At 42.7% G+C, this 15,250-nt stretch overlaps 1 protein-coding gene across 4 annotated transcripts; it reads left to right on the top strand.

Annotated features, from left to right (window-relative positions):
* Positions 1-829: 829 nt before the first annotated feature.
* Positions 830-14,797, top strand: CCNJ (cyclin J). 4 transcript variants are annotated; one of them, XM_088476995.1, is made up of 6 exons: positions 830-922; positions 1,876-1,982; positions 4,140-4,350; positions 5,934-6,233; positions 6,333-6,492; positions 12,535-14,797. In XM_088476995.1, exons 2-6 carry the CDS (start codon positions 1,914-1,916, stop codon positions 12,947-12,949), a joined length of 1,155 nt encoding a protein of 384 aa, XP_088333121.1. In that variant the 5' UTR covers positions 830-922; positions 1,876-1,913; the 3' UTR covers positions 12,950-14,797. The 4 variants fall into 4 exon arrangements, with proteins under 4 accessions (XP_088333121.1, XP_088333123.1, XP_088333124.1 ...); XM_088476997.1 differs by lacking the exon at positions 830-922 and adding an exon at positions 933-994; XM_088476998.1 differs by lacking the exon at positions 830-922 and adding an exon at positions 1,015-1,176.
* The last annotated feature ends 453 nt before the right edge of the window (positions 14,798-15,250 follow it).

Genomic DNA, 15,250 nt, shown 5'->3' with positions numbered 1-15,250 from the left:
AAATAACAATGTATAAAATCAAGCCAGTGTATTGAAATTAAAAAGAAAAAAGAAACAACAGAAATTTCTACTAAAAGGGAAGGAAAGTTGCTTTTCTAGTTCTGGGGACATGACAGCACCCTGTGAGAAATAACTCATTGGGTATAATGAAGGGGTACTCAGCACAGCCAACCGGTTACTACAACATACAGCATTTGGAGTTTATTTACACTAAATAATGTTGTGAGGAATAGATGAGGATAGAAAAACCACTTCCTCCATACACTATGGGCGAGATTTATCAAAGCTGGGGGAGTGATAAAGGGGGAGAGGTATCAAATCTTGACAAGATAAAGAACCAACCAATCAGCTCCTAAATGACTTTTTTTCAAACACAGCCTGTAATGTGGCAGTTAGGAATTGATCAGTTGGTACTTTATCTCTCTCCAAGCTTTGAGCCATCTCACCCATGTATCACTCTATTGTATTTTATTACTGTATTTTATATTTACGGCTGTATTCTATATTATTGTTTATAGTATTACCGTACTGTATATTATATTATAAGTGCACTCTATAGTATTTACTGCTGTATTTTTGCTACAGTAGTGGTACATTTGCCGCAAGAAGGGCAATCCATGGACTGACATCTATGACATAACAGTGAGGTAGCCATGACACCCCGTGAATGCCTTGTCCCTAGGTGACCCACAGGGAGCTGCCTGCCCGCCTCATCCCCTCACAGAACAGCTGGCTCTGAGCTCGCTCTCTGAGACCAAGCCCCGCCCACCGGCGATACATTTCCCCGGGGCGTCACCCAACAGAAAACCACGCCCCGCCCACCGCCTGAACATCCCCAAGCACCGGTCTCTGCGTGACGTGGGCATGCATCTGCCACCCACAGGCACCTACGGGAACTTATTGGACTCAAAACTGTATCGAGGTGCGGCGATGCGTTTTCTAGCCCCGTGTGTGAGAGCCGCCCTGCGGTTGGTGGGAGGCGGAAGCCGCTTTTGTAAGAGCGCTCTCTATTGGCGTAGCTCCCCAACGGCATGTGTCCGAGCTGAGGCTTTGTATACAGTCGGCTCTGCCCTTTAACAATGGATGGGGGAAGCCTGGTCGATTGATGGACGGGGCCGGGGCAGCGGGAAGCTGGACGGGACACGATATGCGCTCGGGAGGTGATCACTGACTGAGGTCGGTGCCGGGGACTTTGCATGCAACTTCCCAGGGGAGTGTGGGCTCTGCCGGGGAGCTTTGTTGGCTGCTCTGCTCCCAGCCCGGAGCCTGCTTGGTGCATTTATATCACATCTTGTCCATTGCAGGATATATCTCTCCCATAAGAGGATACGTATGGACCAAATGCAACCTGCTTACCGGGCTGATTGCATTATAGGCGCAGATGTAGTGTCTGGAAGTGATCATCCCTATAATCTGCAGCTTGCAGCATGCCCTAAACGCTGCAGCCAATCCATGATCTATGCCTATGGGGATCACTGGTTCTTCATACGCATTAATGTCATTTATGCCCTGGCTTTACCCCCCACTTGCATTATTAGTGTGTTAAATATATTGTATCTTCTTATGCACTGCTGATTGGCGTAGATCCATACTGCAGCAGCAAAGTATTGCTTTCATTACAATGCCAATTAGCATTGCAGGTGTGATGGGCCAGGGAGTTATCTATTTAAGTGACTAAAGGGTTAAAAAAAAAACAACTATTGGTGGGATTTTAATTAAGTGCAAATAAGGCAGGGGAGACTTTGTTGTATTAGCAGTTCCCCTCTGAGGAGCTCTTTTGTATGTAAAAGTTTGGGTGAGTAGGCTGTTGGGCTTAGTCAGCTATGTCCGGGTAGTTTATGGGAAAATTTAAAACCTTCTTTTTCCCTCTTGTAGACTAGTTCTGCAAATTGCTTTATTGACTTCCCCATGCCATGGAGCTGGAAGGGTTGTGGTGGAAGGGACAGCTGGCTGCAGACATCCATCAGACTCTCCGGTATAAAGTAAGTTTCACATCCTGCACTTTTTTATCTTTCTTTGCAAAAAAAAAACTTTAAAAAAAAAAAAAATAAATAAATAATATATTTATTTTTTTATAGCATTTCCTGGAAAGACCCATGCTTGCCTTAAATGCATTTATTTAAATTTTTTTTTAATACATATAACTGAACCCACAAATAACATTAAATAAGTAGACATGTATGCTGTGGGGCAAAGAGATATGTATAACTATAAAATAACAGAATTGTGATATATATATATATATATATATATATATATATATATATATATATTTATTTAATCTGTAATGACTTTCTCATTCTCCTTTTTTTTTTTTTTCTTTCATGATCTTTGTTATTTTTGCAATTGTATTAAAGTGTCAGTGTGGGGGGCAGATCTGTTGTCCGTGCCCCAGCGCTCTGTGAATGATGTTGCTGAAGGGAAGATCCTTGGTGTTTTATTGTCTTGTTGGTCTGCTGGCTGTGTCTGAGTTGAGGCCAGCTGGTTACTTCCCAAAGCTTTGGATCACACTCCAGTGTTAAGTAGCAGGGAGTCTGCAGTTTCCTTTAGGGCATTTGTGTTGGAGAATACTTTCTGACCAGGCTGGTGTGCTGCTGCTGCAAATATATTTTCACGGTTTAAATCCTTTTGTTATTCAACAGCAGACTGGGGGATGTCTCTGAAGACTGCGAACTGGCTAGCAATTCCAAATGGCTTCCTTTTTTTTTTTTTTTTTTTTTTTTTTTTCTTGCCACAAGTGTCCCGTGTAAAGTTGGTGAAAGCTTTTATACCTCTGCTTTTTTGTGATCTGCAATTAAAAGTTTTAACATTTTGGTTTCTTCTTTGCATCCCTATTTTTTGTATAAACCACAGTTAAAATCAAATAGAAAATAAGTTTTATTTTGGCTTCTCCACTTAATTTCTTGTGCAGCTCGGTGGAGTGGATTAGGTTGCCGTGGTTACCCACATTAATTTGATGAATTGCTGTTCTGCACAGCCCAGCCACATCTTTAATCTGCGCAACTCAATTAGTCCTAAGGCATGTTAAACCTAAAATAAAAGGATGTATTGTGAGAAGTTTAGAATACTCTGTGTCTGTATATGTGACTTGCTTTAAGCTGTACTTACAAAAACAATTATATATATATTATAATTATTTTTATTTTTGTGATTCATCTTCGTTAGCTGTTAAATTATTATGCTTGTTTCTCAATTTAGTTTTTTATATATCCTGGGTCTGTATACAGATATATGTCCTCTTGTATCTTCGCAAGTTGTGCGGCAAATCGTGCCACGTATGGTGCATGTCACGCACCTGAGAGTGGATGCGCGTGCTGTGTTCACATCCGAGACCCATAGGATTGCTTGGCGCGAACGCAGCGAGCAGCATGGTGTACTGTGACGTGCGCAGCCACGGCAAATCGCATGGCGCGATACCTGCGCACGTTTGCAGCGCAAGCGGCAAGGATGCAAGAGGACACATCTGTATTTGGTTTCTCTGGTCAGTAAATCGGCATTCAGGAAGGATGAAGTACGGTACCTAGTTAAAAGTCCATCAATGACTGGCAGTTACAAATGCCATTCTTACCTATTGCAGAGCACATTGTCTGTGGGCTAGATTGGAAATGCCAAAGTACGGTTCAATATGCTACCATAGTAATACATGCCATTTAGTCATTGGGTGCATTGAATATGAGCATCTGACAATGTTCATCTTCATTTATAGTGTCAGGTGACCCTGCGTGTAAACAAGGAATATTCAGTCTAGCGGCTTATGCGAAACAGCGTATTGTAGAAGTGCTAGTCCTGAGCCTCATAAACATGAATGCAGGACAGTGCAGATTTAGCCCATGTTACATCTGTTATATTTGGAAGAACTGAACAGATTTTCATCCCTTTATTTAAACTTTAACCCCAGTACTAGCACATCTACATGGCGCATATGTGCACTTTGGGTGTTCTATGTATAGGAAGTAGTTGTCTAGAATCAAGTAGCCTATTTTATTGTCATACACGTGTGTCTTATGTGTAGTGTGGCTTATTGTATTGCTTTACTGTGGAAAAGGTAATTTGTATAGGAGCTGCAGACCATACAGAACTCATTCCGTGCAGTTGCCTTATGGCTCAAATTACCCATTTGCTGTCTTCTGTTTACATAGGAATTGAAGCTTCCAACCTACAAAGGCCAGTCCCCCCAGCTGAACCTAAGACGCTACTTTGCAGACCTAATAGCCATTGTCAGTAATCGGTTTAAGCTGTGCCCGACTGCCCGTCATCTTGCTGTATACCTGCTGGACCTCTTCATGGACCGTTACGATATTTCCATCCAACAGCTGCATATTGTGGCTTTATCCTGTTTGCTTTTAGCAAGTAAGAAGTATATTTTTATATATGCAAAAATAAAGGCTCTGGATAACATTGTAAAATATTTTAATTTCTTTTTAAAGTAACGCTATAACAAAATGAGAGATCACATGACTTCCGGTGTTTCCGGCAGCACTCACCACTACTATTACTTATTTATGGGGGCGGGGGGAATTTTCTAAGATCAACATTCCTGTTTGAATTAATATCTATTCTGATGTATGGATAATTAACATGTGTTAGCTGGTTACATGTTCAACTTCCCGTCTGCATTTTCAGCCTCTAGTCCCCTGGAGCATGCGCTCACGTCCGGGCATGCTGTAAATCATTTAACATAAGACCACCTTGTTGTTTACTTTTCATTATAGCATTGTAGGGGGGGACGGTTCACACAATGATATAGCTCACTACTTTATAGGGGGTGGTTCTCTTTAAAAAAAAAAAGAACAAAAATTCCATTGTTTAACATACAAAATAAGAAGAATGGCACATTTTTTACTGCATGTTGTCCCCAGTCTTGCTACGCACAGACAATGGGAACCTGTCCTGCATTCAGTAATTGGCTTGCCTTCACACAAAGTACATGTAATGGTGTATTGGGCTATAAGGTGCCTTAGTGCAATGGCTGTGTGTTAGATGTGTGATCGGTATGTGCGTTGCTGAATAACGTGTGTTTTGTGCATAGAATGAATGTATTGTGTTGCATGCTAAACACTTAGTCACAGCAATCTGCCTTCGGTCGTCGCTTCTCATTATTAATTTTTTTTATTTTATTTTGAAAGCCCCTTTGTCACAATGGCATCTGTTACTTACAGTTTCACATAAGGCCATTTGCTAAAATGTGGTAACAATATAATGAGTGTTCATCGGAACGTCAATCCAATAATCACAATGAAATGCTCTGTTGACGGACTTTGTTCATGTATATAATGTGTTGCGGCTAAAGTTGACATTTCTGTGATACCCGTTTAATGTCATAGAAACAGAATTTGACGGCAGATAAGAACCACACGGCCTATCCATTCTACCCTTTTTAAGGATAGGGTATTAGGGTTAATTTTGGGGTTTAGATTAGGGTATTGAGGTTATGGTTGGGTTAGGGGTTATAGTATTAGTTTTTGGGTATTAGGGTTGTTTTAGTGCTTTGTGTTAGGGGACGGGGTTAGGATTGTTAGGGAATTAGCGTTAGCATGTAAAGGTTAGGGTAGGTATGCTATGCATCCCGGATTTACCAGGATTGTACCGGATTCATAGCCTGTGTCTTTAGCATCCCGGAAATAAAAGTAATCACAAATAGTAACCAGCAAAGCGGTTGCTCCTTGCAGGAAGTTCATGTCGCAGTGGAATATTAGCCGTAGACCCAATTGATCAAATCTGGTTCAGAACCACTTGTATATCGGTACAGACTTTGGAATAATATATCCAGGATTTTCAGGATACAGTTGGCTACAAGATCTGTGTACGTCTTTCATTGTTTTGAAATTGAAATGTATTTTCTTTGTATGTGGCACAAGTCTTGCTATTGAGACTGTCCCCAGATTTCCTTTTGGAAACATGACTCACATTTGCCGTTTTTATGTGAACCGCAGGTAAATTTGAAGACAAAGAAGATAGAGTGCCAAAGTTAGACCAGCTGAACAGCCTGGGATGTATGACCAACATGAACCTGGTACTAACCAAACAGAACTTGCTGCATATGGAGCTCCTGCTGCTGGAAACATTTGAGTGGAACCTGTGCCTCCCGACTCCTGCCCATTTTATAGACTACTACTTGTCCATTGCTGTCCATGACACGGACCTCCATGACGGCTGGCCCATGATCTGCCTTGAGAAGACCAAAATCTACATGGCAAAATATGCAGACTATTTCTTGGAAGTGTCTCTGCAAGGTAGAGCATTTATAATTGCATCTCCTGCGTTTAGGATAGTGTGACAATTATTCTTTAAAATTGAGTATGTTACATTATATTGTTATCTTTTCCTGATAGATCACATGTTTTTAAATTACATTCCATCACTTGTGGCTGCTGCGTGCGTTGGAGCTTCTCGCATTATCTTACGGCTTTCTCCGTCCTGGCCGACAAGGCTCCACCGTCTCACTGTGTATACCTGGGAGATCCTTGTGCCTTGCATTGAGAGATTACTCATGTAAGTTCCTCAGTATGTTCACTCTGTTGTGTATCATTAATATTACCATGTGTATATATACCTGGAAGCATCCATGATGCATTTGGACTTGTTACCTTCCTTTTATACGGTTTGTGTATATGATGTTTGGATGACTGGCTGCTGGGGACCATCCTATTATTTTTATGGAACCACAAGGTTTCTGCAGCACCTCTATAAATGAGCAAGACAAGAAAACTGTGACTTACAGTACAAAACAATGCATGGCTTATAAACATTGCAGTGATCGCCTTAAGCAAAAAAATTTGTGGGTAAGGGTAGACGGCAGCTGGGGCAGTACTGGTGGCAAGGGGCAGGCAGTGCTGGGGGTAGGGAGGGGGTAAGGGTAGACAGCAGCTGGGGCAAGGAGGAGATTAGGGACAGTCATATTTACAGTGCATCAGACACAGGAGTACCCCATAAATATAGTGGCCCACACACAGCAGTGCATTTAGAGAGTGTAACACAGAGGAGTGCCCACAATTTCTAACAATATTATATTGGGAGGACATTGTAATGAAATAATATAAATAGCCCCTCGCCAGCAGTGTACAGCTCCCTGGAGGACACACTCTACTTCCCCAGTCAGCAGTACTGCAACTCCCCAGCGATCACTCTCCTACTCCCTGCTGGCAGTGCTGCAGATCCCATGCAGTCACTCGCCTTCACCTTGCCAGTAATGGTGCAGCTCCCCCTCAGCCACACGGTCTCTCTCTCTTCCCTGCTGGTAGATCTGCAGCTCCCTGGTGGTCACTACTCATCCACGCCAGTTAATGTGGCTCCCGGTGGCACGGTCACTGTGCTCCCCTCCCCTGTCTCACCCCAGCGGGCGGCAGCGGGTTCTCCTGCTCTAGCAGTGCCCAGCTCCCCACCCGCAACTTACAACAGTGTGTATTCACTGCATTGCTACATCTGTGATAATAACACTCAAATAAGCAGCAGGATGGTATCAATCAAAGGTTAGGTGCCATTGTAGGGATTTTAAGATAGTGTAAGTAAGGGAAAGGGAAAGGAAAAGCACATGAGGGAAGAGGGCCCTGCTCGTGAGAGCCTCCAATTTAAAGGGGGGGGGGGGTAGGCAGACAGGGGTGACACAGATGAGGTAGATAGTGAGGAATGAGCATGGAGCAGTGGTTTAGGATGAGAGTTGGAAAGTTTTGATGAAGCAGTGGGTCTTGAGAGCCCGTTTGAAGTTTAGTGGAGAGGGGGAGAGAGTTCCAGAGGTAGGGAGCAGCATGGCAAAATCTTGGAGGCGGGAGTGGGAGGAAGTAATCAGTTGGCAGGAGAGATGGCGTGCATTTGTGGAGCGAATCGGCTGGGTGTGTGAAGGGAGATAGGGTCAGAGATGTAAATGGAAGAGGATTGGGTGAGGGCTTTGTTAGTGAGTGTGAGAAGCTTGAATTGGGTTCTGAAAGGGAAGGGGAGCCCATGTAGGGCTTGCAGGAGAGAGGAGGCAGATGTAGTACGTTTGGAGGGGAAGATAAGCCAAGCAACAGCATTGAGGACAGATTGGAGAGGGGTGGGAGTGAGGGAGGCCAGATAGGAGGCGATTACAGTAGTCCAATCTCAAGATGACCAGTGAGTGGATGAGGGTCTTAGTTGCTTCCAAGGTGAGAGCGGGTCTCCTCCTAGAAATATTTCTGAGATAGAAATGGCAGGACTTCGAAACGTACTAAATGTGTACTTTGAAGGAGAGGGAGGAGTCAAGGATCACTTCAAGACAGTGCTCTTGGGGGCTGGAGGATATGAATGTGCTGCCAATAGATAGAAACTTAGAATTTGACAGCAGATAAGAACCACTTGGCCCATCTAGTCTGCCCCATTTTTAAACATATTGTTACCTCAACCCTTATTGATCGTTACTTCTGAAGGATATCCTTATGTCCATCCCATGCATGTTTAAATTGCTCTACTGTCTTAGCCTCCCATCAGAGGTGGTAGAGGCTATTCCACTTGTCCACTACCATTTCTGTGATGTCATTTTTCCTCAAATTTCCCCTGAACCTACCACCCTCCAGATTCAGAACATGTCCTCTTGTTCTAATACTTCTCTTTCTTTGAAGAATGTCGCCTTCCTTTACCTTGTTAAAACCCTTTATATATTTGAACGTTTCTATCCTGTCCCCACTTTCCCTTCTCTGCTCCAAACTATACATATTAAGATCTTTTAGTCTTTCCTGGTACGTTTTGTGGTGTAGACCTTGCACCATTTTAGTTGTCCTTCTTTGTACAGTCTTTAATGTATTCATATCCTTCTGGAGATATGGTCTCCAGAACTGAACACCGTATTCGAGATGAGGACGTACCAATGACCTATACAGTGGTATTATCACTTCTTCCTTTCTGCTACTGATTCCTCTCCCTATGCAACCAAGCATCTGACTTGCCTTCCTCATTACTTTGTTACAATGTTTGCTTGCCTTTAAGTCACCTGTGACTTAGGGTGCCCACACACATAGCGATTTTTTTTTTTTTTTTTTTTTTTTTCCAGATCTGGCCGATTCCGACACATTGGAACGTCAGATCGGGTAAAAAATGCCCAAATCGTGAGTCCCCACTCACGATCATGATGCGATGCGTGCCCCCGCAGGTCGCACATCGCATCTTCAGATCTGCCATGCAGGACGGCAGATCTGACAATCTAGGACACAATGCACTATAAAAAAAGTCTGGCTGCAGGAGATCGGATGAAGATTGGACAGCATATCGTGTGCTGAGCCGCCAGGGAGAATTTCAAGGGAAATCTGACACATCGTCTGATCGTTAGTATATCGATATGTGTGTGGGCACCCTCAGATCCCTTTCCTCTTCAGTACTTTCCAGTATAGTGCCATTAATACTATATTTAGCTGTTGGATTTTTGAGACCCAAGTGCATGATCTTGCATTTTTTGGCATTAAACTGTAGTTGCCACGTTCTTGACCATTCCTCTAGTCTACCTAGATCATCAATAATTTGTTTTACCCTTCCTGGTGTGTCTACCCTGTTGCGTACCTATGTGTCATCTGCAAAAAGCCATAGTTTCCCTTCAATACCATTTGCAGTGTCACAAATAAAGATATTAAAAAGCACTGGTCCAAGTACAGATCCCTGAGCTACTCCACTGGTAACATTTCCCTCTTGAGTCTGCACTCAGTTTACTACAACTCTGTTTCCTATCCTGCAGCCATGATCTTATCCATTCAACTATCTTTGTATCCAATCCCATGCTTTCTAGTTTATTTAACAGTCTGCGATGTGGAACAGTGTCAAAAAGCCTTACTAAAGTCTAGATAAGCTATATCTATTGCTCCCCCTTTATCTATTTCCTTAGTCACCCAGTCAAAAAAGTCAATAAGATTTGTTTGAGATGATTAAATTGTGGGAGGTGAGGTTATGCACCCTGCTCATCTCTACGAACTCCAATTACCATTTTCAAAGCCACCTAAAATATGTATGTAAAACAAGTATGAACCTCAAAGTGTATGAGTCTGATTCATGTTGAAATATGGAGTGCGCTACAGCACTGTCTCCATGAATGCTCCATAAGTGAAGCATTCTCCATGATCTATTATTTATATAATTTATATCACCACAAATAGTACACACATAACAATTCAGAGGTGGACGCTATAGAGCAGGGAACTTTTTTTTTTTTTTTTTTTTTACCTTTTACCTTTTACCCCAAAATATATTTAGATGTGCCGACGTTACCCCCTTGATTTGAAAGTAAGGAAGTCATATAGTAGTGCCCCCATATAATGCCCCTGTAGTGCCGCTTGTACAAATAAAACACTTGCCTTAATCCCCGCTCCAGCATCCGCCGCCGCCCTGTCCGCCTGGCTGCTCCTCGGAACTATGGAAGAGACGTCATGACGTCTCTTCCATAGTGCGCATGGAGAGAGCCGGAAGCTGGAGTTCAGAAGAGAACTCCAGCCTCCGGCTAACGCGGCGCTGCAGGGAAGGAGCCGGGCGCCCGCTGGTAATAACATCTCAGCGGGCGTCCGGCTTAGAGCCTCCCTGCGGCACAGCCGGGCATGCATATGTATCATTCTGAGTGATTCATATGCATGCCCGGCTGTCTGTCCATTACTCCCAGGAATTAAATTTTTACCCCATGTGGGGTAATTTACCCCTGTTTCCTGACCACTGCTATAGCTAGTCTCTTGCTGCAGCTCGATTTGCGTCTTTATGCCACGGCCGATGGTATGCATACAGATATGCCCATCAGGGGCGTATTTCCCTATTGGCCAGGATGGCACTCGCCAGGGGCGCGGGCCGATGGGGGGCGCCGGAGCCGCCCGATAGTGCCACCCGTGGCCAGAAACTCCCCTTCCCTCCCAGGACTGGGAGAACTAAGAAGACTAGCAGCTCCCGTTCTGACCTGAACTTCATCTGCCCTACAACTGCCGGCCCAGGCTGCCTAAATCAACGGGCTTTCCAGTCCACTAATTGCAGGCACGGCGTGACGTGATGATGTCACACCGTGCCTGCAATTACCGTGCGTGTGTGTAAAGCAAAGAGTAGCTGAGGAGGAGCAGGATTAGGGCCACCAAAAGATCAGGGCACTTCCCACTGGGCTGGACACCCTCATTCATCATCATCATCATCAGCTGCTGGTGTGGAAACTACGCTTATGGCACTGCCCTCTGAGCTGTGCCTGTGCGGCTGCAGAGTGAGGACCAGAGATGTCTGATGACTGGGATGTGCGGCGGCACAGCGCACGGCGCCTTACCTTTCCTCACCGGTGACTCTTCCTCACAGTTCAGCAGAAGTAGGATCCGCTCCTCCTCCATGGCGGCCACCATGTGACTGTGGGAACAGTAAGCACCAGCATGAGAAAGCAGGCTGGTAATGGTAAGTGATCCTCTGGGAAGACTGCAGACTGGCAGTGTTGCTGTAGGGAGGCAGTGTTAATTTAATTATCCATTATGAACACACTGAATTTGGAGTTATTTTTATTATTTACAGTATAGGGGATTGTAGAGTGATATATGAGGTAGTGTAACACAACTCCCAGCACATACTTACATACACGGTGAGAGGCATCAGTGACAGACGAGAGGGTGGAGAAGAGGGGGGGCCTCACTGCGCATACAGACACCATGATGTCTGTTTACTAACTGACAACAAGGGGGGCGCTAGTCCCTTACTTTGCCAGGGGCGCTCAGACACCTAGATACACCCCTGATGCCCATGGTCTGCGGCTCTGCTCCGTCGCTGTGCGTATCAAGATGCACCATCGGTGCACATCAGTCGCACCATTGGAGAATGCACCAGCCTATGGAGGCGCAGAATCTCTATATAGCAACCGACCTGAACGGTAGGATAGACTGTTTACTACCAACACCACAAGTGTCATTCCAGAGCCTGGTTTTGCTACTTTGTTTGAGGAGTGGCCTTTTGTACAGTGTTTTATGTCTGAATATCTGGTGTTTATTATTTTATTTTTTCTCTCCTGTGTTTGATTTTATGTGCTTTTATTTATTTTTATTTTGTGTGTATAATTGATTGGATATTTGATTAATCCCATGGAGTGCGATATAGGTTAAGGAGCTCTAGTGTAACTAAAATATGTATAATTAATACCAGTAAATTTCACTAATAACACCAATTTTAATTTTAGAAAAATAAACTATTAACTAAAACCATAGGAACATTGATACATGGTAAACGCAGCTACCGGAAACCATGTAGCTACAAAAAAAGCGCACGCATCCCGGCTCATTGGAGGATGAGTGGCCTAGCGGCACAAATCGTAGCAGGGCCTCTCAGCGATGCCACCCTGGCACATCGTAGACAAAGCTACAGGAAAATTTGCACCTACCCTGGCACTTTGGAGATATGGCTATAGGAAAACTCACACTCTTAATACTATAATGACCTCACTGAGCATAATTCATGAAGTATAATCTACATTTGTTTTATACATATTTAAAAATTCACTTGTGTTCTAAGATCGCTCTATTTACTGTACATGTAAGTAGTATGTCCAATGTGACCATATATTGTGATGCTGTTCTCATGATCTTCCGTTTCTTCTAGTGCACACGACAATGACGTGAAAGAAGCCAACAAGCACAAATCGCAGCTGGGCCACTCGGCGCCACCATGCTTATTTCCGCCCCAGTCCCCAGCCCCACCACAGGCCCATATTCAGCAACACATTCCCCAATTCCTGCATTCACAGCACCAACTGCAGTTCCACCATCCAGCTCCCCAACAGTCGAGCTGCCAGCAGATCGTGTCTACGGCCCACACGTCCGCTTTCCCCCTCCAAGCATGTTCCTCAGCCTTGACAACAACCAGTGTGCAGCCACGGGCGCACCTACAGACTGCTGCCAGTGTTTCTATAGCCGCCGTCCCCATAGAAGTGAAACCGTGTATTGGGGTGTCTTACAACCGAGGGTTTCCTCTGAATGGACACTACTCCTGTATAACGCAGTGCTTCGAGAGGTGATGAACGTCTTCTGAAACTTTTTCTTCCTACTCTTAAAAATACATGCTGTGAATTCTTCAGTTCATATTTTTGTTTTTGTGCTTTTGATAAAGAGAGCTCCATTGTTACAAGAAGGTCTGAGATCTTTTCAACATGGGACTCCTAAGCCAAACCACTTACTGGTGCTAAAGAACTGTCCGACCACCGTAATCTTCAGGGAATCTGTCGATGATATATATATTTTTTTTTATTTTTATTTTCCTTTCTATAGAATACATCCGTAATTTATGAAGGAGATTTACAGTATTAATGTTTAGCGATGTTGCGTGATGATGTGATCCACTATTCCCGCACAAACTACTCTGCAAATCACCTCCGTGATACTTAGTGCAGCTAAATTACAAACGCCCACTGCGGTGCTTATTTATCGGATGTACGGTTAGTTATAGCATTCTCTACTGGTAAACTTTTTGAAAAGTTCTGTTACAACAGTTCCATTATACCTCATTTTATTATTATTATTCATTTTTTTTTTTTCTTTTATGCAATATATCACACTAACTCAGGGATATAATATATAACTTGCTATCATTCATGCTGCTGGTGTTTTACTTAACATAGGGTTAGACCTACATATATATGGTTTTGCTTTTGTCTAATTTTGTGCTGCTCTTCAGCCCCTTTAGACTGGCTGCATCCAGCTGTCTAACTGAGCACCCTACACGATGCATGGAAATTCTGTAGCAAGCCCTCTTGATATTTTTTAGATAAGGATATGATGCAGTAGATTATAGTTTGTGTAACGACTTTACAAGCCAAATTAAACCGACCAAAACTTAGACTTCAGCCTTTTGCGTTCCACACACGGACGGCATTGCCTGAAGTATAGTTTGTGCCCCCACGTGATGCACACAGGTGATCTTATATAGTAAAGCCATTTGAGTCTGTACAGGACAAGAAAACACAACCTATAGCTATATATATTTAATGGTTTATGTTCCCCATTTTGGAGACCAATGCTTTCAGCCATAGGATTAAAGGAACTATTTCAATCTTGCCGTCATGGGAGTCCAAATATTATAGAGTTGTAAAATTTTCTATTTTATTAAGGTTTGTTGTTATATTTTCTTTTCTTAATGTGGTTTGTAAATCCCATTCAGCCTTTTCAATCATGATAAAATTGTATTTACAGTTTGTTTAGAAAGATTATGTTTAATCGAGAAGTGCCGAAACAGTAAGGATCCTCATTTTATAATAGAGTAGCATTCCAGTCTGAGGACTTCATAAGTGTCTTTATTTAACTACCTCAATGCTCTGAAGCTCCGTCCTAACTTGAATAACAGCTAACATGTGAGCCGGATGATAATACTTTTAGGAAATTTAGTTTAGTGTTAAGAGCTGTGTGTATTTGTATTTTTGTTTATTTTCCCCACCAACTACTCTAGAACGTACTAGCTAATTACTAACACTGGAGTTGTTCTTTGGAGTGAAATGGAGCAGTTAAGAAATATTGGGGTTGATGCCCACATACATTACGTCTGTACAGTTTTTGTTTTTTTTTCCTATTTTATTTTTAGAAGGCAGCAGGATTTGACTTTAAAAACACTACGTAGTTTTTGTTTTGTTTATTTATTCTGTAATTTTTTATTTTTGTTGTGCGACGATATAATCAATATGTAAACAGCCAAAGCTATGTTCAGCTGTTCAGTAAGGGACTCAACCACATTACATGTTATGAATGCAGAAGCCAAAATGTTGTGGGTTTCGGTGGGGAGGTATGGAAAATGTTGGAGTATTAAACCACAACAAATAATTCTGGGTGAGTGCTATGCACTTCAGATTTTTTAATAAATCTTTTGTTTGCCTAAACGCTCTTTTGAGTTTCATTACATTTCTGTGGCTGTACACTTGATTTATTTGTTCAGTTATGTGGGGAAAAAAGCAGCAAATGTCAGAATAAGAACACTTGAAAGGTCCCATTCTTTAAAACTACAATTTCACATAGAATGTTTTTTATTATTTTCCAGTAAGTTTTCTACCCCTTTAATTTGAGCTGGTAGAAACGTATAGGAGAAATCTCCACATAAAATTACTGTTTTCCTTTTGCAAAATTGATTTGTGGTTTAGTTAGTTATGGTTATACCACAAAACACGCAAATGGACTGCGCTGGGGATCGACAACCAATAATAAACGTAAACTTATGTTTGATAGAATTAGCAATAAGGGTACAAAAGGCTTCCTCAGTATCACTTATTTATTTCAATAAAATAATATTGAAGTACAACAAACGAACAGCATAATCTATTCAAAATGTATCATCG

Source organism: Taudactylus pleione, unplaced genomic scaffold, assembly GCF_031769625.1.
Source record: "Taudactylus pleione unplaced genomic scaffold, aTauple2 ptg000198l, whole genome shotgun sequence".
Taxonomy (NCBI): Eukaryota; Metazoa; Chordata; class Amphibia; order Anura; family Myobatrachidae; genus Taudactylus; species Taudactylus pleione.
This window is presented reverse-complemented; position numbering and strand designations above follow the sequence as displayed.